The sequence below is a fragment of the Schistocerca americana genome, chromosome 1 (assembly GCF_021461395.2).
Source record: "Schistocerca americana isolate TAMUIC-IGC-003095 chromosome 1, iqSchAmer2.1, whole genome shotgun sequence".
Taxonomy (NCBI): Eukaryota; Metazoa; Arthropoda; class Insecta; order Orthoptera; family Acrididae; genus Schistocerca; species Schistocerca americana.
Window position 1 is genome coordinate 856,107,803 of NC_060119.1, and position 26,951 is coordinate 856,134,753.

Sequence of the window (26,951 nt, forward strand, 5' to 3'; positions counted from 1 at the left end):
ATCTGCTTTTCGAGCCATGTGGCAGTGGATAACACAAGAGCGACCCTTATGAAAGCAATAAAGGTACAAGCGCCAAATGTGACTATGATTTCGGTTGAAAAATGTAAAATATCTAATAAAACAGACCAGTATGGAAATTTCGCCTTCCGTGCGTGGTAGCCGCGCGATCTAAGTCGTCTTGCCACGGGTCACTTGACTCTCCCCATCGGAGGTTCGAGTCCTCCCTCGGGCATGGGTGTGTGTATTGTCCTTAGGGTAAATCAGTTTAAGTTAAATTATGTAGTATGTAAGCCTTGGGACCGATGACCTCAGCAGTTTGATTCCACAGAAACTTACCACAAATTTCCAAAAGAAAAAAAAAACAAAAAAAAACGAGTTCTACTTCGTTATCAGTGACCTCGCAGTACTTTATATCCGGAGTTTAGCTCGAATCCGCTAAATTTATCATTTCTGATATGCCAAACTGAATCTGTTATCTTGAATTTTGTAATTCCGAAATCGGATTCCTAATCAGCGATCCAAAGAATCTAAAACGAACACAGTTTTGTACGATTTTATATCAGTTTTTCCGCTGTGTCCAGGTTATGAAACGATTTGGACCACTGTGCTGCGTGTCGCAGCAGAGAGAGAGAGTCGAGTTGAGTGACCTGTAGCATGACGCTGGTGACGTTGTAGGAGCGGCCGAGCAGCTGGTGCAGCGCGTCGATGTTGTGCAGGTCGCTGCTCTCGTAGTCGTAGAGGCGGCCCGCGTACCGCAGCAGGGAGAGCGCCTCCGCCTCGGACACGCCCGACGCCTCGGACCTACGAGCACACCACCCGTCTGCTGACAGACTGACAGACTGCATCGTCCGGGGAAGCGAGCGCTCTGCCCAGCGCTAACAGCATACTGTACTGCTGGCAGCTACATTTACAGCAACACGAAGGCGGTATGCAACGAACGTCAAATTTGCATATAATTAATTACGTGCTTCTACATCTACAGCTACATCTACATGGATACTCTGCAAATCACATATAAGTGCCTGGCAGAGGGTTCATCGAATCACCTTTACAATTCTATTATTCCAATCTCGTATAGCGCGCGGAAAGAACGAACACGTATATCTTTCCGTACGAGCTCTGATTTCCCTTATTTTATCGTGGTGGTCGTTCCGCCCTATGTAGGTCAGTGTCAACAAAGTATTTCCACATTGGGAGGAGAGAGTTGGTGATCGGAATTTCGTGAGGAGATTCCGTCGCAACGAAAAACGCCTTTCTTCTAATGATTTCCAGCCCAAATCCCATCAGTTACTACGAACTGTGACCTCTCTGACAGAAAATCGCAAATCCAGTCACAAAACTGAAACGATATTCCATAAGCACGCAATTTCACTACCAGCCACTTGTGTGGTACAGTGTCAAAAGCCTTCCGGAAATCCAGGAATGCGGAATCGATCTGAAATCCCTTGTCAATAGCACTCAGCACTTCATGTGAATAAAGAGCTAGTTGTGTTTCACAGGAACGATGTTTTCTAAACCCATGTTGATTGTGTGTCAATAGACCGTTTCCTTCGAGGTAATTCATAATGTTCGAACACAGTATATGTTCTAAAATCCTGCTGCATATCGACGTTAACGATATGGGCCTGTAATTTAGTGGATTACTCCCTCGTCGAGCGAACGGTTGTATATGACCGTTAAGTATGGAGCTAATGCATCACCATACTCCGAAAGGAACCTAATTGGTATACAGTCTGGACCAGAAGACTTGCTTTTATTGAGTGATTTAAGTTGCTTCACTACTCCGAGGATATTTACTTCTACGTTACTCATCTTGGCAGCTGTTCTCGATTCGAATTCTGGAATATTTATTTCATCTTCTTTTGTGAAGGCATCTTGGAAGGCTGTGTTTAGTAAATCCGCTTTGGCAGCACTGTCTTCGATAGTATCTCCATCGTTATCGAGCAGAGAAGGCATTGATTGTTTCTTGTCGCTAACATACTTCACATACGACCACAATCTCTTTGGATTTTCTGCCTGGTTTCGAGACAAAGTTTCGTTGTGGAAACTGTTATAGGCATCTCGCATTGAACTCCGCGCTAAATTTCGATCTTCTGTAAAGGATCGCCAATCTTGGGGCTTTTGCGTCTGTTTAAATTTGGCATGTTTGTTTCGTTGTTTCTGCAACAGTGTTCTAACCCGTTTTGTATACCAAGGACGATCAGCTCCGTCGCTTGTTATTTTATTTGGTATAAACCTCTCAATTGCTGCCGATACTATTTCTTTGAATTTCAGCCACATCTGGTCGACACTTGTATTATTAATTTGAAATGAGTGGAGATTGTCTCTCAGGAAGGCGTCAAGTGAATTTTTATCTGCTTTTTTGAACAGGAATATTTTTCACTTATTTTTCGAGGATTTGAGGATTACAGTATTCAATCTCGCTCCAACAACCCTGTGTTCACTAATCCCTATATCGGTTTTGATGCTGGTTATTAACTCAGGATTTTTGGTTGCTAAGAGGTCAAGTGTGTTTTCACAACCGTTTACTATTCACGTAGGCTCATGAACTAACTGTTCGAAATAATTTTCAGAGAATGCGTTTAGCACAATTTCGGATGATATTTTATGCGTACCTCCGGAATTAAACATGTATTTTCGCCAACATATCGAAAGTAAATTAAAGTCACCACCAACTATTATCGTATGAGTCAGGTTGGATTTGCAAGTGATTAGCGGTTCACTGCAACTTCGCAAAGCAGGTGGGAGCAGAGTTTTAAAACTACCATAGTCTACCGTAGATCATCGTAAGTAAATGTAGACTACGGCGGTTTTCTTAGCAGCTTTGGTCAGTTAAGGTCGTAAGCTGTACATTAATTGTACTGTGTACCTATCGGGAATTACCTCATTTCGGGGGCTTCGTTTACGTATGCAATCTGTCTCTTACTAGATTCGCCTGGTAAACTAGAAACGGTAAACAATCTATAAGATGAGTGTGAATATATTGTACTGCGTAACCCACAGAACATTGTTGTTCTACATAGTTATTCTCCTGCCTGTTACTTATAAATAAACAGTATTAATAGCAAAATTGAAACTGTCATTGTTTAATTAGAGCTTTATTCGAAAATTGTTGGTTTGTAACGTGAAACAGAGGGACGTTGACGCAGAAATAAAAAAAAGCTGAACAGAAAAATCAGTTTCCTCAAAAAAGATGAATCTAAAAACATCAAAAGCAAAAGAATATCAAACATCGCTCCAATACTTTGGCGAGCTGAAATAAAACATGACTCTGCTATTCATAAACTTGTCAATAATAACAGGTAACGCTTGTCTTTGATGAAAATGAAGAGCGTTCCATCGAGTACAAAATAATAATACTTTCATAGATTTTTTGGTGTTGGTGTATGTAAACTGTACTTTTATCAAAAGTAATTGTTTTGGTTGCATGAAAGCCCAGAAGCTACGCGAGCGGCTAATTTTTTTTACTTATAAAATGCAATTTATATTTTGTAAGCATATAAAATACAAACTGCTGTAACACTGAACGATAAGCGGTTCTGATTATGTGCAACACAAACGTAATACAAAGAGAAGCCATGGGCTTCAAGGTCTTCTCTCACACATTCATTTATGTTTCTTTCCCTATCAATGCCACCAATGCTACCGTTAGTTAGTCTTACCATTTACTGCGTCATTCACATACTGTACCAGAACTACCGAACCGTAGTACTGTGGACGGATCGTGGCCTATGCTGATGACGGGTTATCACCCGGTGTAAGGTAGCACGTTTCTGCGTGCATTTTTCACGGTAATTCCGTTAGAGAGTCGTGTCTTTTCACTTTCCTTCAAATAAATCGCTGACAACTTTTTTTTCAGAACCAAACTGAAACGTGATTTAAGTAAAATGTAATTTGAACTGTGCATGAAAAGAGAGAGGAACCGTTATTGTGCTTTCATTCCGTTTTTCATTCTGTACCCAGCGTCAGTAATTTAAGGAAAAAGGAGACGATTATCAACGGAGGAGGGTATTGTGATCTGTGGCAATCATGATAATTTGACAGAGAAACCACGGAACGACGACGAAGATGAAAAAAACGTAAGCATAACTGGCAAGGCTTTTTTTTATGAGCACCATCCCTGTAATTATAATTAATAAAATATGTTCTCTTGTTTTGCTACGTAACAGTGTAATTGAGTTTCCTCTTGTTTTATGTAGAAGGAAATCTTTTCTATTGTTTTCTGGATTGTTAATAGAGAGCCGTACGCCTATGCACATAGAAATTAGATATTAAATATAGTTACAATGCAAGAAAGTTTGTTTGAAGTTGTAAAGAGAGAAAGATTTTGTAAGTAACAAACGTATGTCATTGACAGGTTATTAAAATGTAGTGTAAGTGATCTGAAAGTCTTCGATTATTTCTAGTTATTCAGATTATAGCCTGCTACTCTTCTTTTAAAATTTCAATTACAGTCTTTCAGCGGGTAATACATCGGGAGTTTGCTGTTGCTGTGACAGAGGGGAAACATTAATATCGTAGGCGTCCCAGACACGTCTTCGGCCTGTTATCTCATTAACTGGACTAGAGCCGGCCGCTGTGACAGAGCGGTTCTAGGCGCTTCAGTTCGGAACCGCGCTGCTGCTACGGTCGCAGGTTCGAATCCTGCCTCGGGTATGGATGTGTGTGATGTCCTTCGGTTAGTTAGGTTTAAGTAGTTCTAAGTCTAGGGGACTGATGACGTCATATGTTAAGTCCCATAGTGCTCAGAGCCATTTGAACCATTTTGACTGGACTAGAAATGTCTTCAGGGATCACTTCCGCTTCGAACTGAGCCCCGATGGCTAGCGAAGAGAAGTCTGGAGGCGCACTGGACAGTGGTGGGATACCTGACTGTCGCTCTTCACACGGGCCGTCAGCCAGGAGTGATGGTCTGGTATGCCATTTCTCTTCACAGCAGGCTCCCTTTGACTGTCATCTGCAGCACCCTTACAGCAAGCGGGACGTCGACCACATTCTACGCCCCTTACATTTCAGCAAGGTAATGCCTTCCCCGCACACAGCGAGAGTTTCTACTGATTGTATTCGTACTTGCCTAACCTTACCTCGCCCAGAAAGGCCAACGGATCGCTCCCCAACTGAGAAAGTATGGAGCCTTTCGGGAGAGCCCTCCAACTATGTCGGGATTTTGACGACCTAACGCACCAATTGGACAGAATTTGGCACGATATTCCTCAGGCGGACATCCAACAATTCTGTCAGTTAATGCCAAACCGAATAACTGTCTGCGTAAGGGCCAGAGGTCGAGCAACGCGTTATGACTTGCTAAGTGTTTGAAGCTACTTCTCTTGAATAAATTTTCTGAAATTTTAGTGATTTGTTTGTTTGTATATGTGCATCACATATACCGACTTCCGTCGCCTTCGCATGATTCGTGAATGGTGCGTCTTTCTCTCTTTTGTTTCCTTAGGAGTGTATTTTCTGTATACTATCGGAGGACTGCAGCCTGTTGCACTGTAGGACTATCACTGAAATTCCAATAGCAAAACCGTATTTCTCATGAAACACAGATTTTAACGTCACTGCCCGTTACTTCTCGAAACAACAAAATGCCTTTACTTTCGGATATTTCTTTTCGCTCGGTATCCTGATAACTGATTTTTTAAATATTTAATTCGTTCGTCTGGCGGACTAAGTCGATAAACACAGCATTTTTGCGATCAAATGCCGTGACATTGCTGCTCTCGTTGTTTGGGATCTCATAACTATAATGCGCATATGGAATCGATGTGTTCTGGATGGCGATGCTCTACGCCATGCAGGATTTCAAAGCTCCCTCACCAAACAGCCTCCCTAGAGGACAGACGCGTAGCTAACTCGACTGTGCAGATTCGTACAAGCCATGTATCTTGAGTTAGCAGCAAGACAGTTCATTGCGATGACGACCATCAGCTTCGGCGGTTGTCGTAGATTCCCTAGACACAGCAGCAGAGAGAAACGCGCCGACAGAGATGCCGCCAGCCGAAATCTGGATGGAGGAGTGGCTCCATGTTGCGTTTTCAGACGATTTACTCTCTGGTTCCAGCATCGCGCTGCATATATCCGTGTGAGGGAGCGGGGCTCCAAGGAGCACAAAACGTTGCTAGACATGTTTTACCATACGGGAGGCTACTGGGTACACAGCACGATCATCTCTACCTTAGGTACCGGTGATTTAAAAAGCAGATGTTCTCCTGGATGACACATTCACCAATCTATCACGCACAGAGAACATTTAGTCATAGATTGTCGAGAGACCGGCATGCCATCACACGCCATCTCTTGCAGTTAATGAATCCGGCATAGTGTTGCAGCAGCTTAGTCATTTACCCATACCGATCATCCAACCTCAATTCGGCTGGATAACCATCCGGGTTGGAGCTGTTGCTGCTACGAGAATAGCAGCTCTATCTACTAAATTTCGCACTCCATGTACTCCTAAATCACTTATAAATTTCTTTCTGCATACGCGCTAAGACAAAACAAACCGACACACTAGGGAGGAATTACCCGACAGGGACGGAAATCGGTAGATGCGACGTACAGTCTTCGACTGATTTGATTCGGCCCGAATTCCTCTCCTGTGTCAACTTTCTCTTCTCACATTAGTAGTTGTAAACTAATTCCTAAATTATTTGCTGGACGTATTCCAATCTCTGTCTTCGTCTACAGTTTAACGCCCTACAGCTCCCTCTACTATCATGCAAACTATTCCCTGATGTCTTAACAGATGTACTATCATCCTGTCTCTTGTTCTTGTCAGTGTTTTCCATGTTTTCCCTTCCTCGCCGGTCTGCAGAGAACCTCCTCATTGTGTACCTTACAAGTCCACCCAATTTTCGACATTCTTCTGTAGCGACACGTCTCAAATGCTTCGATTCCCTTCAGTTCCGGTTTTCCCATAGTCCTTTTTTCACTACCATACAATGCTGTGCTCCAAACGTACATACTCAGAAATTTCTTCCTCAAACTAAATCCTTTGTTTGTTACTAGCACACTTCTCTTGGCCAGGAATGCCCCTTTGCCAATGTTCTTTATGTCCTCCTTGCTACGTCGGCCATGGGTTATTTTGCTGCCGAGTTAGCAGAATTCCTTAACTTCATCTACTTTGGAACATGAATCTTGAGGTTAGGTTTCTCGCTGTTCTCATTTCTGCTACTTCTCATTACTTTCGTCTTTCTTCAATCTACTCTTGATCTACATTCTGTACACATTAGACATTTCATTCCGTTCAACAGATGCTGTAATTCTGCTTCACTTTTACTGAGGATAACAGTGTCATCAGCGAATTCCGCCACTGACAATCTTTCATCTGCATCTTAATTTCTATCTCGTGAACCTTTTTATATTTCCATCATTGCAATCCCAACGCTACGTTCTTGGTCTTCCACTCTTACTATTCCCTCTTGGTTGTTGTACATTTTGAATATTACCCGTCTTTCCATACAGCTTACTCCTATTTTTCTCAGAATTTCGAACATCTTGCGTCGTTCGACATTTTTGAATGTTTTTCCAGGTCGACAAATCCTATGAATGTGTGTTCAAAAATGGTTCAAATGGCTCTGAGCACTATGGGACTTAACATATGAGGTCATCAGTCCCCTAGAACTGAAGCGCCTAGAACCGCTCAGCTACACCGGCCGGCAATGTGTCTTCATTTCTTTTCAGTCTTGCTTCCGTTATCAACACCTCTCTAGAGGCTTTGCCTTTTCTAAAGCCAAATTGATCTTCATGTTACAGATACTCAGTTTCTTTTCCATTCTTCTGTATATTATTCTTGTTGGTAACTTCGATGCATGAACTGTTAAGCTTATTGTGCGATAACTTTCTCATTTGTCACCTCTTGCAGTCTTCGGAACTGGGTATATAATGTTTGTCCGAAAGTCAGATGGTTTATCGCCATTCTACACACCAGATTGAATAATCGCTATGTTGACACTTTCCCGCATGATTTTAAAAATTCTGGTTGAATGTTGCCTGCCGTCAGTGCCTTATTTGATCTTAAGTCTTCCTAAGGCTCTTTTAAATTCTGATTCTAATACTGGATCCCCTATCTCTTCTAAGTCAACTCCTGTTTCTTCTTCTAGCACCTCATCAGACAACTCTTCCCCCCCCCCCCCCCTCCTCCCCCCCGATAGAGGCCTTCAGTGTACTCATTCCATCTATCCGCTCTCTCTGCTCGGCATTTCAAGCTGGAATTCCGATTGGACTCTTAATGTTATCAGCCTAGTTTTTCATTTCACCGAAGCTTGTTTTGACTTTTCTATATGTTGAGTTAGTCTTTCCGACAATCATTTCTTCTTCGATTTCTTCACATTTTCTTCCCCCAGCCATGTCTCCTTAGCTTCCCTGCACTTCCGATTTATTTCATTCCTAAGTGACTTGTATTTCTGTATTTCTGTATTCCTGATTTCCATGAAAATTTTGAACTTCTTTCTTTCGTTGATCAGCTGAAGTATTCCCTCTATTATCCATGGCTTCTTCGCAATAACTTTCTTTGTACCTATGTTTTTCTTTTCAACTTCTGTGATTGTCCTTTTTAGAGATGTCCATTCCCTTCAACGGAACTGCCTACTGATCAATTTCTTATTGCAATATCAATTGCCTTGGAGAACTTCAAGCGTATCTTTTCATTTCGTAGTACTTTCATATCCCGCTTCTTTGTGCAGTGATTCTATCTGACTTTACCCGGTTCGTGTGGCCGAGCGGTTCTAGGCGCTTCAATCTAGAACCGCGCGACCGCTACGGACGCAGATTCGAGTCCTGCCTCGGGCATGGATGTATGTGATGTCCTTAGGTTAGTTACGTTTAAGTAGTTCTAAGTTCTAGGGGACTGATGACCTCAGATGTTAAGTCCCATAGTCCTCAGAGCCATTTGAACTATTTTGAACCATATACCCGGCTCACAATATCGAAATGATTGACAGCTAAGCACAGCTGAGCGAGAAAGTGGGCGATGTTGGCGGTTCGCCGGTGCGTGCGCGCGCAGTATGGCTGCAGCGGCAACAGCCGTGCGGTTCTGTACTTGAGTATCTTCTCACGCCATCTTTTAACGCGTGGTATTGAGTTCGTTCGCTTTGCAGGATCGTAATATCCTTGAGGCTTAGCAAAGCACTCTCATGTATCAAATGATATCACGTTTCCATTATTTGTATATTTCAACAAAAGCAACACGGATTGAACTGCCTTTTGCAATAATCACAATAATCACGTTCATTTGTCGTATTAACAACATTGAAATATTATGTACAACTTGTGTACTTACCAGTTACTGTAGTCTGCATGTCATACTTGTGTAGAAGAGAACTCACGTGTCTGATCATGCAAAAAGACGTTAAGCAGCATTTTTTCCCCATTTCGGGCCTTAGACAGTCTGTAGCGCAAAATAGACTCGCCGCCTCGCCGCACAGAGAAAGAAAGCGCACAACGAAACGGACCACAAATGTGTACGTTTCCAGGCGTAAGCGCCGTCAGGCAATGGCTACAGTAGTCGCTATCTGCAGTAGCAGAGAGATTTGACAACGGTGAACGGAACAGCACGCGTGGCCAAGCGTGTTCTCTGATTGGCTGTTGCTATGGTAACAGCCCTATTAACAGTTAGATGACAATCATTTTGTTATTATGATCTGGGTATAATAGTCTCTTAAACTTCGCTCTACTCTTCATCACTATTAAATTGAGATCTGAGTCTATATCTGCCCCTGGGTACGCCTTACAATCCAGTACCTGATTTCTGTAACTCTGCCTGACCATGATGAAGTCATCCTGTATCTCCAGCCTTTTTCCAAGCATACCACCTCTTGAACAGAGTATTCGCTATTACTAGCTGATGTTTATTGCAGAACTCTATTAGTCTTTTTCCCCTCTCATTCCTTGCACCAACCCCACATTCTCCTGTCAGGCTTTCTTCTACTCCTTTCCCTACAACCGCAGTCCAGTCCCCCATGACTATTAGATTTTCATCTCCCTTTATGTATTGAACTGCCCGTTCAATATCCTCATATACTTTCTCTGTCTGTTCATCTGCTGTTTGCGACGTCGCTATGTACACCTGAACTATCGTTGTCGGTGTTGGTATACTGTCGATTCTGATGAGAACAACCCTATCACCGAACTATTCACAGTAATTCACTCTCAGCCCCACCTTCCTATTTATAACTAATCCTACTCCCGTTATATCATTTTCTGCTGCAGCTGATATTACCCTATAGTCGTCCGACTAGAAATCCTTGTCTTCTTTCCATTTCAGTTCAGTGGTTCCCACTATATCTAGACTGAGCCTTAGCATTTCCCTTTTCAGATTTTCTAGCTTCCCTACCACGTTCAACCTTCTGACATTCCACTGCCCGGCTCGAGGAGGTTATCTTTTCATTGGTTATTCAATTCTTTTCTCATCGTCCCCTCCCCTTTGGCTGTCTCCTCCCAGAGATACGAATGGGGGACTAGTCCGGAATCTTTTGCTAAAGGCGAGATCACCATGATCCTTGCCTTTGGATATACTTTGTGTCCATTGCCTTCTACATCCTCATACTGTTGATCATTGCTGATTCTTATGCCTAAGCTAGTTTCTCACCCCAAGGGAAAGAGAATGCCTTGTACCTCTCTCCGCTTCTCTGTCCTCTTTGATAAGGCCGTTAGGTGAATGGGGGCGACTTCTTACGCCGGAAGCCTTCGGCCGCCATTGCTAGTGATTTTCATTCAAAATTTAAATGGTGGCGGAGTGCGAAGCCCGAACCGACCCTTATGTAGGCAGTTATTCGGCTTGCCACCTACTGACAGAGTTATTGGATGTCCTCTGAGGGATATCCTGCCAAACTACTTCCAATTAGCGTGTTGGATGATGAAAATTCCTAGCTGGTTGGAAGGGCCCAGCCAATAACGCTCCGAACGTCCTTAGTTGGGGAGATATCTGAGCAAGGTGCGGTATGGCAAGCACGAAAACAAGCAGTAGAAGTTCTCACCGTGTGTGGGCGGGCATTATCTTGCTGAAGTGTTAGCCGAGGATGGCTTGCCAAGAACGGCGATTAAACTGGGGGTAGAATATCGTTGACGTACAGCTGTGGTGTTGGGGTGCTGCGAATAACAACGAAAATGGCTCTGCTTTGAGATGAAATAACACGTCAGACCGTCACCCCTGGCTGTCGGGCCATACGGCGGGCGACAGTTAAGTTGGTATTCCACCATTCTCTGGGGCGTCTCCAGACACGTCTTTGGCCTGGAATCTCATCGACTGGAGTAGGATTGTCTTCTGTGATGAGTTCCGCTTCGATGTGAGCTTCGATGGTCAGCGAAGACGTGTCTGGAGATGTCTCGGATAGCGGTGGGATGCTAACCTTACTGTCACCCGCAATTCGCTATTCGGGCTTGTCAGATCATTCAGTACCGACCGGTCGTTGTGCCATCCCCCGCAACTGGCGTCATTCGGATGCGTTAAAGACGGATATGTGGTCAACAAACCGGTCTCCCAGCAATTGTCAGCTTCCCGGGCCCGGTAACCGCTACTTCTACCTTACGTAGCTGGTCAGTTGGTATCACGGGTCTTGGTGAATCCCCTTCCAGTCCTCCCACCAAGGAAAAGTCGGTGGAGGTACCAGGGTAGTGGACACAGGTACGCCACGAGGCAGTCAGATATGCTAACCGCTCAGCTACAAAGCAGAACATGTGTGCTGTCCTCTATTTCTACATTGTCTTAGAGTCTACGGCCCGACAGAGAATAATAGTTAGTGGCAATCCTGCTCAAAAACTTCAAGGGGGAATTAAGTTTGTTTTTCCTCTGTCTCTCGATGTCACTGGATGACATGTATATTTTTTTGTTTCGTTTTTGAAGGGGGAATTTAGTTTGCTTTTTCTCTGTCTCTCGATGCCACCGGATGACATGCACAGAGTAGAAAATACGAAGTGGTTGGCTTTGTGAAGATCTAAGAGATCACTGAGGCAACAACTTTTACAGTATATTCGACGTTTCGCAATATGTGATTGTAATAACATATTGCGGATTCTGAGTTTACTCGTGTCTCGCGCGCCATCCGTTGCGGAGGGATCTCGATATAACTCGTATTTTCTACACGCTGTCTCTAGAAGCCACCTGCTGTGATATATTTTAGCTACGTCGTCTATTTAGATGTTTTTACCAGTAGACAGTGTATCAAACTTAATTAACTTAATGTACTTTTACCTTATTTTGATATTTTAAACATTTGAGAACGAATTCTTTAGCGACGGCACTGTTTTATAAAACATTCTCGGACTTCTAACCGTGTCAGATCAGGGTAAAACCTCGAGCTTTCGACGATTTCCTCCATCGTCTTCGTCAGGAACAACTGACTGTCAAAATTACTACTGCGATGGCCTTATACACCCGAAACACGGTTTCGATTGATCAGTAATTACGTCATGCAGTCGCAGATAGTGTCAAAACGTTTGCGTTGGGGGCGCCACATGCCCGACCGTAACGTAAACACTGCGACGAATTTCTCTGGCTCTTCTCAACATCGAGAACTCGCTTCCATTCACCGCTAAGATTATATCCGGCCGTCCGGTTGAAGATTATCTCACACATTCATATTTCTAAAGCCTTTTTAATTATAGAGTCCCAATATATGGGAGCCAGGGAGAAAAATTTTGTTTTACCAAACAGTATTTCATGTTTGTTGGTGAACCTGTGCTCAGAGACTGCAAATTTCACCAGTTCCCGATTTCTAATATGGCGCTGATGTTCTGCACAGCGGTCAGAAACCGGGCTATTGGACTGACCGATGTAATTGCTTCCGCACTCGCGTGGGATGCTGTAAATCCCAGGAATCCCGAGGTCGAGACTGTCCATAACAGGGCGTAGCGTTTCCTTTACCTTCTTAGGAGCTCAGAAAATAGATCTGATACATCGTCTTCCAAGGACTCTGCCTGTTTTGCTTCATGTAGCGCCGTTGAAGGGAAGAAATGCGAAGGGTGGCTGATCACATGAATGTTCAACATTTTCACGTTTCCTTTCTTGGAGAACGCTGACTTCATACACTCCTGGAAATTGAAATAAGAACACCGTGAATTCATTGTCCCAGGAAGGGGAAACTTTATTGACACATTCCTGGGGTCAGATACATCACATGATCACACTGACAGAACCACAGGCACATAGACACAGGCAACAGAGCATGCACAATGTCGGCACTAGTACAGTGTATATCCGCCTTTCGCAGCAATGCAAGCTGCTATTCTCCCATGGAGACGATCGTAGAGATGCTGGATGTAGTCCTGTGGAACGGCTTGCCATGCCATTTCCACCTGGCGCCTCAGTTGGACCAGCGTTCGTGCTGGACGTGCAGACCGCGTGAGACGACGCTTCATCCAGTCCCAAACATGCTCAATGGGGGACAGATCCGGAGATCTTGCTGGCCAGGGTAGTTGACTTACACCTTCTAGAGCACGTTGGGTAGCTCTCGATGCCACCGGACGTGCATTGTCCTGTTGGAACAGCATGTTCCCTTGCCGGTCTAGGAATGGTAGAACGATGGGTTCGATGACGGTTTGGATGTACCGTGCACTATTCAGTGTCCCCTCGACGATCACCAGTGGTGTACGGCCAGTGTAGGAGATCGCTCCCCACACCATGATGCCGGGTGTTGGCCCTGTGTGCCTCAGTCGTATGCAGTCCTGATTGTGGCGCTCACCTGCACGGCGCCAAACACGCATACGACCATCATTGGCACCAAGGCAGAAGCGACTCTCATCGCTGAAGACGACACGTCTCCATTCGTCCCTCCATTCACGCCTGTCGCGACACCACTGGAGGCGGGCTGCACGATGTTGGGGCGTGAGCGGAAGACGGCCTAACGGTGCGCGGGACCGTAGCCCAGCTTCATGGAGACGGTTGCGAATGGTCCTCGCCGATACCCCAGGAGCAACAGTGTCCCTAATTTGCTGGGAAGTGGCGGTGCGGTCCCCTACGGCACTGCGTAGGATCCTACGGTCTTGGCGTGCATCCGTCCGTCGCTGCGGTCCGGTCCCAGGTCGACGGGCACGTGCACCTTCCGCCGACCACTGGCGACAACATCGATGTACTGTGGAGGCCTCACGCCCCACGTGTTGAGCAATTTGGCGGTACGTCCACCCGGCCTCCCGCATGCCCACTATACGCCCTCGCTCAAAGTCCGTCAACTGCACATACGGTTCACGTCCACGCTGTCGCGGCATGCTACCAGTGTTAAAGACTGCGATGGAGCTCCGTATGCCACGGCAAACTGGCTGACACTGACGGCGGCGGTGCACAAATGCTGCGCAGCTAGCGCCATTCGACGGCCAACACCGCGGTTCCTGGTGTGTCCGCTGTGCCGTGCGTGTGATCATTGCTTGTACAGCCCTCTCGCAGTGTCCGGAGCAAGTATGGTGGGTCTGACACACCGGTGTCAATGTGTTCTTTTTTCCATTTCCAGGAGTGTATCACGTGACCCATTGCCGTCCTTTCGGAAAACATACGTCCGATGATTAATTTTGGAATCTAAGTGATCTTCGTGACAAACAGTTTCTGCTCCGTATATTACTGTATTTAAAGGTGTTTCCTTCTGGACTAGTTGGTGAAAATTCCGGGCGATAAGATATAAATCAATGCGCGTCGGCTTGCGGTACACTGTCTCCAGTAAAGGCCAACGTTTGTATGGAACATTTTGAGGAACCTGCATTAGATTTGGCTCCCTTTCGTCCATCTTCATTTCATCATTACGTTGACGACACGTTTATGGTATGGTCACACGGCGTAGAAGATCTCGAGCACCCAAACATCCTGTTCGCCGTCGAGATAGAGAAAGAGGGAAGGCTACCTTTTTAGATGTTCTGGTACAACGAAAGTTGGACTGACGTCTCGGCCACTCAGTCTACCGCAGGCCGGCGCACACTGATTTATATCTGAGCACCAAGAGTTTTCGCCATCGGGTACAGAAGAGAGTGGTATTAAATACGCTGGTACGCGGCGTAAAAACTGTTTCTGACGAAGATCATTTGGATTCCTATATGAATCATGTGAAGTATGTGTTCCGAAAGATCGACTATGGGTCACCTTATATGAAGTCATCGTTCTCCAAAAAAAGAAACTTGAAAACGTTGAATATTCGCGTGATCAGCCGCCGATCGCATTCCTTCCCTTCTGCAGCGATACATGCAGCAAAATAGGCAGAGTCCTACGACGAAGAGGTATCAGATCTGTTTTCCGACCTCCTATGGAGATAAAGGAGATGCTACTCCCTGTTAAGGACAGTCTCGGCCTCGGGAATCCTGGAATTTACAGCATTCCTTGTGAGTGCGGAAGCTATCACGTCGGTCAGTCCATCAGCACCATTTCCGACGCTGTGCAGAACATTGGCGCCATATTAAAAATGGAGAACTGGATAAATCTGCAGTTGGTGAGCACAGCTTCACAGACATAAAATACTGTTTGGTGATGCAAAAGTTTATCCTAGGCTCCTGTATACTGAGACTCTGTGGTAATAAGAAAGTGTGAGGAAATCTTCCACCGTGACAGCATGCGTAAGCTTAGCGGTGCATGGAACCGAGTTCTCGATGCAGAGAAGAACCAGAGATATTCGACGCCATGTTTACGCTATGGTGGGAGCGGTGGCACCACCAGCACAGACGTTGGCGCTATCTGCGACAGCATGACGTAATTACCGACCAATCACAAGCTGTCTTTTGGCTATGCAAAGCCACCACAGAAGCAGTTTTGGCGGTCAGTTGCCCCTGAAGGAGACGGCGTAGGTAATAGTCGAAACCTTGAGGGTTTTATCCTGAACTGACGTGACAAAGAAGTCCGAGAATGTTTTATACATTTCAAACAGTTATTATTTTCGTATCGAAGTTACTCCTACTTTTATAGATGACACTGTTCAGAAAACGCAGGCAAATAGATGAATCTGAAATACTTTCGAGGGTTTTCGGGATGGCTGATCACATCTTCCCAGTGAGAATCCGGATGGTTGTAAGAATCAATGTTTTTATTGTCCTGGGGACGAATTCGGTGGCTGTGACAGCATTACACCGGTAAAGAAGCGTAATGTGGCAGTGTTTTCAAGAGATTCTGACAATAACGATGAAGGTTATTCTGTTCTTATGAATGATTAGTTTTGTCACGATTTTAAACCTTTCGAGGCGGCGCCCTAGTTTCATTCAGGCATGGCTATGTTAGAGCACCAGGGAAACTCGGGCGACGTCTCGTATTTGTTAAGATTTTCCGGCGCGGTTATCTGTTCAGCGAGTGAGACACCTCATACGCAGAGAGATGTCAGCGGCGTGGAGTACTCACAGGGATTCGGCGAGCCTGGTGGAGGCGTCGAGGCTCATCTTGTTGACGCTGCAGACGGCAACGGCCGGGAAAGGCACCCGCCAGATGGGGAACGTGGTCGAGTCGATGGTCGTGACTGTGGGCCGCCGCATGAACTCCAGCCACACGTCCACGATCACCACCACCACGCCCCACACGGTCGCTGCCAGCACCACCAGCCACACCAGCCTGCAGGGCATACGGCCACACCAAAGCCGTCACCGTCAGCAAACTTGCTCTGCTGCTGCTCTCCTATTAAAAGCTAAAGCACGTGTGGTCTGCGCCTGTTGCAAATGCATGCACTTGTCATATGTCGTACAGGTAGCTTAACACAATTTACGAACAGCCTATAGAGCTTCACTTTATTTCTCTGAAGAGTGCTAGTCCAGCTGAGTTTCTGTGGAGTTTGGAAAGTATGAGAAGAAGTACTTCCAACATAGAAACTGTGACCGCGGATCGTAATGCATGTAGAGCCTGGTCGTTAAGTGCATTGCCGGCTAAAGGAAAAGTTCCCAGTTCGAATTCGGTCCAGAAACATTTTTAATCTGACAGGAAGGGTCAAAACATAATACATCCAATGCGGAGAGAGAGATTCGGTCTGGGAACTCGACACTGACACTGCAACAGTACGATCTGCCGAAACGGGTGAACTTTCGTAGGTTTAGTGGTTTAGGAAGTGTGCGCTACTCAGGCCCACATCTCGGAGGAGAGCAAGGACACATTACCTCCAACTGGACCATCTAGAGTACAGTACTGCAGCTTCGTGACGACTGCCCTCTTGACTCGGTGAGAAACATGATCTGATCAAAAGTATCTGGACACCTATTAGTGGACATTATTATGAGGTGTGTCCAATCTTCGCCATTATGGCGCCTTGAACTCTGATGGGGACATTCTTGACGAGGCGTCTGAGTCATTGAGGAGCAATGGCAGCCCATTCCCTTAAGAACCAAAACCAGTTGAGGAAGTGATGTTGGATGCTTGAGTCTGGTCCAGTGTAGATTTTCTAACTCATCCCAAAGGAGTTCCATTGGGATCAAGTTGGGGTGCAGGCCAGTCCTTTTGTAAGTGTTATTGTTCGCAAACCGTTGGTACACAGGCGTTGCTTTACGAAAAGGTGCACTTTTATGCTCACAAAAAAATCATCGTCTCCAAACTGTTCCTTTACTGCATGTGGTACACATTGCTGCAAAATTTGTTTATGTACTTCTGCACTTAACGTTTTTAATGGCAATAGGAGGATCACACTCTTACCACGGAAAATACACCTTTACTGTAACACTACTTCCTCTGCACTTTACTGTTGGCATTACACAAGCTAGCAGGTACCATTCTTCAGTCATTCGGCAAACCCAAACCCTTCCATTGGGTTGCCACAGGACACATCGTAATTTGACACGCCAAACCACTTGTTTATAGTCACCCAGAGTGCAGTGGTGTCGCTCTTTACAACATATCAAACGTCTCTTAGCATAGACTACAGAAATGTGAAATTTATGAGGAGCTGCTCGATCATTGTACCCTATTCTTTTTAGCTCCCTACGCACTGTCATTGTGCAAGCTGCACTGCTGGCCGAATCACAAGCGATTCCCTCCGCTGATATCATGTTGTGTTTTACAGCCACCCTCCCCAATCCTCGACGGTCCGTGTCCGTCAGTACATGAGGTCTGCACTGTTTTAGTTTAGCTGTACTCGTTACGTAGCGTTTCCACTTCGCAGTCACATCAACTAACGATTTCGGCGGCTTTAGAAGGGCTCAAATGTGCCTGATGGATTTGTTGCTCGGAAGACCAGCCCATTCTGTTACTACTGCATTTATACTGACAACACAATACTTCCCGGCTCAATTTATAATGCGAGCCTGTCGCTCATCACATGTGGTGGTCAGTTGTGCGCTACGTAGCGATGTCCAGAGACTTTTCATCAGACAGAGTATGTTCGTAATGTGACTATGCTGTACAAACGAATCTTCAATATAGTGGATGGGGGAAATGCGATATAATGCTAGAGAACGAGAATAAATAAACATACGGAAAAGCATTCCCGGAAGACCGGACGAAATTTTCGGAATATGCGCGTCAGGCATTTAGTAATACGAAGTACATCCATATAGACTGAAGAGCAAAAGAAACTGGTACACCTGTCAATCGTGTAGGGCCCCCGCTAGCACGCATTAGTTCTGCAACACGACGTGGCATGGACTCGACTAATATCTGAAGTAGTGCTGCAGGGCTGTGCATAAATCCGCGAGAGTTCGACAAGGTGGAGATCTCTTCTGAACAGCACGTTGCAAGGCAACCCAGATATGCTCAATAATGTTCACGTCTGTGGAGTTTGGTGGCCAGCGGAAGTGTCTAAACTCAAGAAGAGTGTTCCTAGAGCCACTCTGTAGCAATTCCGGGCCTGTGTTGTCTCGCATTGTCCTACTGGAATTGCGCAAGTCGGAATTCACAATGGACATGAATGGATGCAGGTGATCAGACAGGATGCTTACGTACTTGTTACCTGTCAGTCGTATCTAGGAGTATCAGGGGATTCCACATCACTCCAACTGCACACACTCAACACCATTACAGAGCCTCCACCAACTTGAAGTGTCTCCTGCTGACATGCAGGATCCATGGATTCAAGAGGTTGTCTCCAAACCCGTTCACGACCATCCACTCACTACAATATGAAACGAGATTCGTCCGAGCAGGCAACATGTTTCCAGTCACCAAAACTCCACTGTTGGTGTCGACAGGCCCAGGCGAAGCATAAAGCTTTGTGTCATGCAGTCATCTAGGGTACACGAGTGGGCCTTCGGCTCCGAAAGCCCATATCGATGATGTTTCGTTGAATGGATCACACGCTGACACTTGTTGATGAGGAAGCGTTGCGTTTCTGCCACGCTGAACGATTCTCTTCAGTCGTCGTTGGTCCCGTTCTTGCAGGATCTTTTTCCGGCAGCAGCTATGTCGAAGATTTGATGTTTTACAGGATTCCTGATATTCACGGTACGCTCGTGAAATGGTCGTACGGGAAAATCCCCACTTCTTCGCTACCTCGGAGATGCTGCGTCCCATCGCTCGTGCTCCGACAACACCACGTTCAAATCACTTAAATATTGATAACCTGTCATTGTAACAGCAGTAACCGGTCTAACAACTGCGCCAGAGACTTCATGTCTTATATAGGCGTTGCCAATTGCAGAGCCGTATTCTGCCTGTTTACATATCTCTGTATTTGTATACGCATGTCTATACCAGCTTCTGTGGCGCTTCTGTTTAGTTTTACTTAGCACCTCTAAAAATACGCTGAAGAAAAAAATCATAATAATAAAATTATTGATGTACAGTAATGAAACTCGGCACTATATCTGTGTAGGTACCTATTTAAGTAATTAACATCACAAGATCACAGGTTAAAGCAAGCGCGAGATAAGACATTGCAAATGTGAAATGCTGATACATTAATAACCCGTGTACCTACTAGAATGTTGAATGCAAGCAGGTGAACGTTCAAGTATTGTGTTTTACAAGTTCCGGATGTCAGTTTCTGGTACAGAGTTCCATGGTCGGTCAATACAGGGACGGTTAATGCTGGTTGTGGACGATGCTGGAGTTGTTGTCCGTTGATGCCCGTGCTCGGCTGGGGACAGATGTGGTGATCGAACAGGCCAAGTCAACATGTCGACACTTGGTAGAGTAGGCTGGGTTGCAACAACGGCGAGTAGCGAGCGTTATTTGTTGGAAAACGCCATCTTGAATGCTGTTCATGAATGGCAGAACAACAGGTAGAATCAGCTGACTCACATACAAATTTGCAGTCAGTATGTTGTCATACGAAATCGCACCCCAGGCCATAACTCTATACGTCCAGTGCGTCTACCATGCAGATAGGTAGACTGTAGGCAACCTCTTCCTAATCAACACACGGCTGTCACTGGCACCGAGGAAGATCCAGCTTCCATCAGAAAACAGAGTAGAACTCCAATCTGCCCTACAATGATATCTCTCTTGACACCACTGAAGTCGCAAAAATCGGTGGTTCGGGGGCAGAGGAATACACTATAACGGACGTCTGGCTCGGCACAATTCGTTGTGTCTCCGTGGTGCCAAATGCTGCTAAAATTGCTGCTGCAAATGCAGTACGATGCGTGACAACCATACGCCGAACTTGATCGTCTTCCACTCGGCCCTCCGGTCTTCTTGCAACCATACATTCTCGTGACACCGCTGCCAGCAGCCATGCACAGTGGATACATTCCTGCCAGAAGGAACATCCAGCTTCTCGCAGCCCTATTACACGACTTCGATCAAACTTGGTGAGATGCTGATAATGGCGTCTTTGTCACCTTAAACTCATTCTTGACTAACATCAACTCACCACGTCCAACCCCAAAGGGAACTGATGCTCACGATCGTTACAGCGGGTGTTTAAAGCAAACCTGATTTGCATCCTCATAGAACGCTACCAGCGCCACCCTTATGCGACTACCGCGATATTTGAATAGACGTTATCTTTCAGATGTAGAAACACGCCTACCAACTTTCGTGCGTGGCACGCAACTCCTTCTTAGTGGTGCAACTTTTTTCCGTCAGTGTATTCATGTAATTAATTTTTTTCTTTGTTTCAGGTACATGTCTGTAGTTCTGGTACACACCAAACCTCCACGCCAAACTATAGTAGTACATCGCTGTAAAATGCTGCAGCCCATTGCTAAAATGGAGTACCGCGTGGTGTCACAGGTTCGAATCCTGCCTCGGCATGGATGTTTGTGCTGTCCTTAGGTTAGTTAGGTTTAAGTAGTTCTAAGTCTAGGAGACTAATGACCTCTTATTTTAAGTCCCATAGTGCTCAGAGCCATTTGAACTATTTGAAGCAGTGCCGCGTGGTAGTTGGTTTTCTGAGTTTGAAGGGACACAACGCTGAAACGATCTACGCTTAGTTGATGATGGCGTGTGCGGCAACAACGCACAATAATATGACACTGTCAAAGGAAAGGAAGGCCCTGGTCCTCGAAGAAGGGCGTAGCACAACATAGGGGATAGCGTAAAAGTGGAAATCAGTCATCGAGCAGTTTTCAACATCTTTGCCGATTTTTTTAGGGCAACAATGGCCGCTGCTTACTGAGTTCCGCAACTGCTCGAACCCGTTCAAAAAGTACGCCAACTCGAGGCAGGAGGATGCAAGTTGCAGCAGTGTCAGGCCAATGAAAATGATTTCTTCAAGTCAAGTAATAAAACAAAACTCATGTTCAAGGGGAATTATTTATCCATTCAACACATAGTTCTTCTGCTCTGATGAAACATGTTAAATTTAAGAACTGCTAGAAAAGCACATTTGATTGCTAAATTGTTAGTAAAATTTATGAAATTGCTAAATACATTTCGTGCCGCATTGCATTAGGCAACATCTTAAATAAAAAAAAAGCAGCTGCGGTGTTGCACTGCTGTTGCTAATCATTGTTTCTTAAGTGCATGATTATATTAAAATTATTACATATTTTGACTGCTATACGTATGTTATTAAGAAGTACGGGTAATTGTGATCAAACGACTATGCGAGTCGATGATTCTTGTTTCATTAACTTCCTTGAATTGGTGCTCAAACCTAAATGATTTGAACAGGGTTACTTGGATGTGTCTTCGTTGACATTTAAGTAAATGTGCTATCCATGGAATTTGTAATTGCGCTATCATTTGTGTGTGTGTATGGGGGGGGGGGGGGGAGGGGAGGGAGGGGCGAGCGGTCTAAATTTAAATGATTGCTTATTGCGTTACGTAACAACTTTGCCTGCGACTTATTTGGTTAACTGTGTCCACCACCAGCTCGATAGCTAGTCATTAAAAACTGTATGGTTTTTGAGCTGTAAGGTCGATGTTAAAATGTGTTACTGTTCTGCAGAAGAACCCGAGCCCACCGACAAAATTTCGGAAATTTATCATGGTATTTTCTGAGTACATTTGTGAAAGGGACAAATGGTATAAGTTAGGTCGTTACGGAGTAATTACACTTAGTGTGATTTCTTACCTCCGTTTCTCTTTGTTCTGTATCGTACTGAAAAATCTGCTCAAGAGCGCAGAAGTGCACTTTGTGTGTTCTTTAGAAACAAACTTGTTCCATTCAGTCACGGTACTCCTTGTTAGCCATAGTAATGCCGATATTAATCTTCGCACTCCACCTTGCATTCAGTACTACTCGTTTTGTATTGTGTCTGATTTCCGACAGTCATTGTGGTTAACTGTGATACACAGAAGTACCGTGGGTATGTTTACTGATGAAATGATAACGATGTATACCTCTTGTATGGGTTCGCTGAAAGCTGCGGAAGATCGAAACAAGGACGTTATGCTGAGCTGTTGTCACAGCACTGGCAACGGCATACCAGTACTATTGCAGACGAAGGTTGTTTGTTGTATTACATTCTGTTTTAGGTTGTACGTTTTGATGATTGGACATTACAGCCGTTATCGCTGTTGTGAAGGCTGGCTCTGAGCACTATAGGACTCAACTGCTGAGGTCATTAGTCCCCTAGAACTTAGAACTAGTTAAACCTAACTAACCTAAGGATATCACAAACATCCATGCCCGAGGCAGGATTCGAACCTGCGACCGTAGCGGTCTTGCGGTTCCAGACTGCAGCGCCTTTAACCGCACGGCCACTTCGGCCGGCAGTTGTGAAGGCATTCTCACATAAACAAAGGTAATCACGTTGAGGTAACGAATACATAATAACTGTACTATTAATCTGTCACGAAATGACTAAGACCCTGGGTTGCTTCTACCAAAACACACAGAAAATATTCGTGAACAACCTCCGGAATTTTGTCGGTGGAGTTCGCGGTCTTCTTTACTTGATTTTGCGATACGAACTGACGTGGCAGTGAGTTTGCCGATACTGCTGCCAAGGAAGCATGGACCCTTCCAAAAGTAGACCAATGTCCTATCCCTCTGTGTGCCGTGATGTCAGTGTTGTAAAGGTCGTCATGTCTCTGAGAGGAAGAGAGTCAGAAAATGATAGTTGAGAACTTAATATAAGGCACTATAACGCCGGGGCTCACCTGGTTCCTGCCAGTTAGAAAAGCTGAAGTCTGCTTAACGCTTCCTCGAATATGACACAGCACTTTGATGGTGGCTTCCTTCTCAGACGTGAAGAACCGCGCGTTTGTGGAGCATGTGACGTGCTGATTACAGTTCACAATATTTTAACTGAGCATCGTTTATATAATGACGAGAGGGGAGAAGATGTTTTAACCGGCAGACATTCCCTCAATTTTAGTGGTGATGAGATGAATGTGGAAAATATTCTACGATGTTTGTTTTATTTTATCTGACCTTCTAACTAAGTTGTTAGGCAGAAGATCGTATGTGTAGGTGACAGGTGACGGTTGGAGCATCCAGTTATTGTATAAGTAATTAGCCAAAAATCTTTTATAGACTTCTTGTTTCGTGTCTTTTCTGGTCTGGTAACAATATTTTAAGCGTACGTCTTGAATCGGTTTTCACTTTAGTATCGTTAGGTTAAGGTGCTCTGTTTTCAGATGGTGCCCTAATCTCGGATGGATATTTTGCCGCGCGGAGTGGCCGCGCGGTTTGAGGCGCCACCTCACGGACTGCGTGGCCCCTCCCGCCGGAGGCTCTAGTCCTCCCTCTGGCATGGGCATAAGTTAGTTTAAGTAGTGTATAACTCTAGGGACCAATGACCTCAGCAGTGTGGTCTCCTAGGAATTCACACACATTTGAACACATTTAGGTGGATATTTGCTCCCTGGACATTGCTGCCGATTCAGGAAGTAGCTGAACTACTTGTGCTTCCGCCACTTTAGTGTCCTACTAACCACCAATAGTATCATTCCGTGCGCGCATTTGATTTTTTCTTAATATCTTGCATTTGGAAGTCATATTTCGTAGACACAACGTAAGTATGACAGCTGCATGGTAAGTAGTTTGGTATTTTAGTGTTGTTTATTAGTGATATGTCATATTTAGTGAAACTCGTATCTTTGAAGCGCAACAATTCATTGCATGATTCGGAAGTTCAGTCATGTCTGCTAAGTGGTACAGGTGCCTAATTTCGACCACACAAAAATTGGGTCCCCTTAAATATTTCGCTTTTTATATCTTTTCAGGAGATGTATAGGAATAAAAGGAAGTGTTGGGCAAATAAAAATACGAAGAAGGCAGTATTCAGACTGAGAAATATGGCTGGAAGACGTACAAATCTGAAAACTGCAAATTATGGTCCCAACATAGTTTCAAGATTGTTATTACTATTTTCAAATTGGGACTATCTTAACATTATCTCTTGTAACAGTACAGTATTCCAATAGCTATGCAGTCTTGAATTTTCCTTATGGAGTAACTTAATCCCAAATTAGAAACGCCACTTTCCGAAAGTGCACATCCTTTTAGGACACACTCCAAAATGCCCAAGTTTCTTTGAGATAAATTATGAAATATAATTTGTTGACTTAGTCTGTAGAATGTTATATACTCTCTTTGTCAGAAAAATTCTAGGACATGTTCTTCGTTTCTGAGTTTGTCATACTAAAAAGAAACGAGATTTTTTTACCTCGTACGTGTGCTTCCTTGAAATTACCTTGGCCACGTTTCCGCGCAAACTCACTAGGTGGCAGGGCTGGGCGTAGCGACACACCGTTTGGGTTCTTGGCTCATTAGTTACGGTGACACAACGGATGCTGATTGTGAGAAAAGAATGAATATTAAGTTGTGCGTTAAGCTCGGGAAAACCCCTATTGAAACGTGGACCACGATTAAGCAAGCAATTGCAAACTAGGCACTTTTAAAAAGTCATGTTTTCGAGTGGCAGAAAGGTTTCATGAAGGCAGAGATTCAGTGCAGGACGATACCAGAGCTATTCGCCTGTCTACAGCACACGTCGATGCAATCGTAGGGCATGTAAGGCAGTTATTGCAAGAAGACCGTCATGTCACTGTGCATCCGATGTCAGAACAACCTAAGCTGAATCGTGATGTGTGTCAGAAGATTTCATGCGAACGTTTAACGAAACGGGAACTTAATGCAAAACTCGTCGCTCACGCACTAATAGACGAGCAGAAAGAGGAAAGACGAAGAATTTCCGCTAAAGTGCTGGATAGAGCCAGGTGTGATCCCACATTTGTGTCAAAGATTGTTGCAGGGGATAAAGGTTGGTGCTACCAGTGTCACACTCACACCAAGCGACGAAGTCTGAATGGCGGAGTCCTGGATCACAAGCCTCGAAAAAAGTCAAATGACAACCCCCGAAAACAAAGGCAATATCGATCACATTCTTTGATAGAAAATGATTAGTTTACTATGAGTAAGTTCCTCCAGATCAAACAGTGAACGAAACTCTTTACACCGAAGTCTTGAAACGTTCGGGACAAACAATTCGACGTCGCCGCCCTAACATGTGGCATTCTCAGGACTGGTTCTTACTGCATGACAGTGCAACACCCCATACTGCTTTACCTGTTACCGAGTATCTGGCCGGACAATCTGTTATTGCCATGCCATATCCGCCATATTTGCCAAACTTCTCGTCTTGCGATTTTCTCTTGTTTCCGAGAATGAAAAGGCAACTGAAATCAAAACTTCATCAAGGTATTGCAGACATTCAACGGTCTGTGACAAACGAGCTTACAAGCATTGCAGTTGAAAATTTCCCTCCTTGCTTCCAAGACTTCCAGAAACATTGGCAACCGTGTATAGATGGCTAAGGGGACTACTTCGATAGGGGCTAGAATCATTTTTGGTGCCATTTTCAGTTTAAAAAAAAGCTGTCAAGGGACTTTTCTGACAAAGATAATGTAACCAAAATCAATTACGTAGTACCAACGACAGTCATTTTTGGAGAGCTGTCACCGGATTTTTAACCAGCCATATACTTAGATTTCCTTAGCTATCCGAGAACAGGAGATATTATCCCAAATGTGATCTTAGGTAGGTTTTTAGCACGTGTGCATTTTATATGACTCGACCTGTTCATCTCATGCACTAACTGTGCGGGTGCTGATAAACACAATGTTGAGCGCTCTGATCAAGCGAGTGCAAGTCACGACCACGATTCCTCATGGGCTTCCTGTAGAGTTATTTCACGTTATAATTTTAGAACTGATTTGTCTGTGCTTAGGTGGTCTGTATGTATGCTGCAGCTGACAGCCAATTCCTTGACATATACGAGTATACTGAAAAGAGTCGTACCGTCGCAACAGTTGGAGAAAGCCACAAGGACGAGCAAAAGGGTATAGGGAAACGTTACCGTGTGTGACTGTGGTGCTGCGCCTATCCACCAGACTCACCTCTCTGGACAGGGCTGTGTGAGGTAGCGCGGCCCGTGTAGCGACGTCTGCTCCAGGTAGTCCCTGGCCACCCGCTGCAGCGCCGCCTGCGCCATCGCTGTTGCTATCGCTGCCACTGGCCGCGGCTCCTTCTACTGTGAGGACGCGCGGCTTCCACTTCAGTGCGCATGCTCTGTGCTCAGCGCCGCTACCAGCGCTCCAACCTGCCGCCACTGATAAACAATTGGTTGCGCCCTGGGACCACTTGCCTATTATTTTATGCATCACGCTCGATCAGAGTTTCTCTATCGACAGTTGTCAAAGTTTCTTCGATAGCATAGCGACCTCGAGACCGAGACTT

The 26,951-nt window shown here is 44.9% G+C and overlaps 1 protein-coding gene across 1 annotated transcript in view; it reads right to left on the reverse strand.

The window, feature by feature from the left end:
- Positions 1-26,706, reverse strand: part of LOC124594668 (sodium channel protein Nach-like) — a 104,218-nt gene extending 77,512 nt beyond the window's left edge. Inside the window, 3 exon segments of the mRNA XM_047133039.1 lie at positions 648-801; positions 16,304-16,510; positions 26,612-26,706. Of these exon segments, the coding sequence (XP_046988995.1) occupies positions 648-801; positions 16,304-16,510; positions 26,612-26,706 (456 nt within the window).
- Between the last annotated feature and the right edge of the window lie 245 nt (positions 26,707-26,951).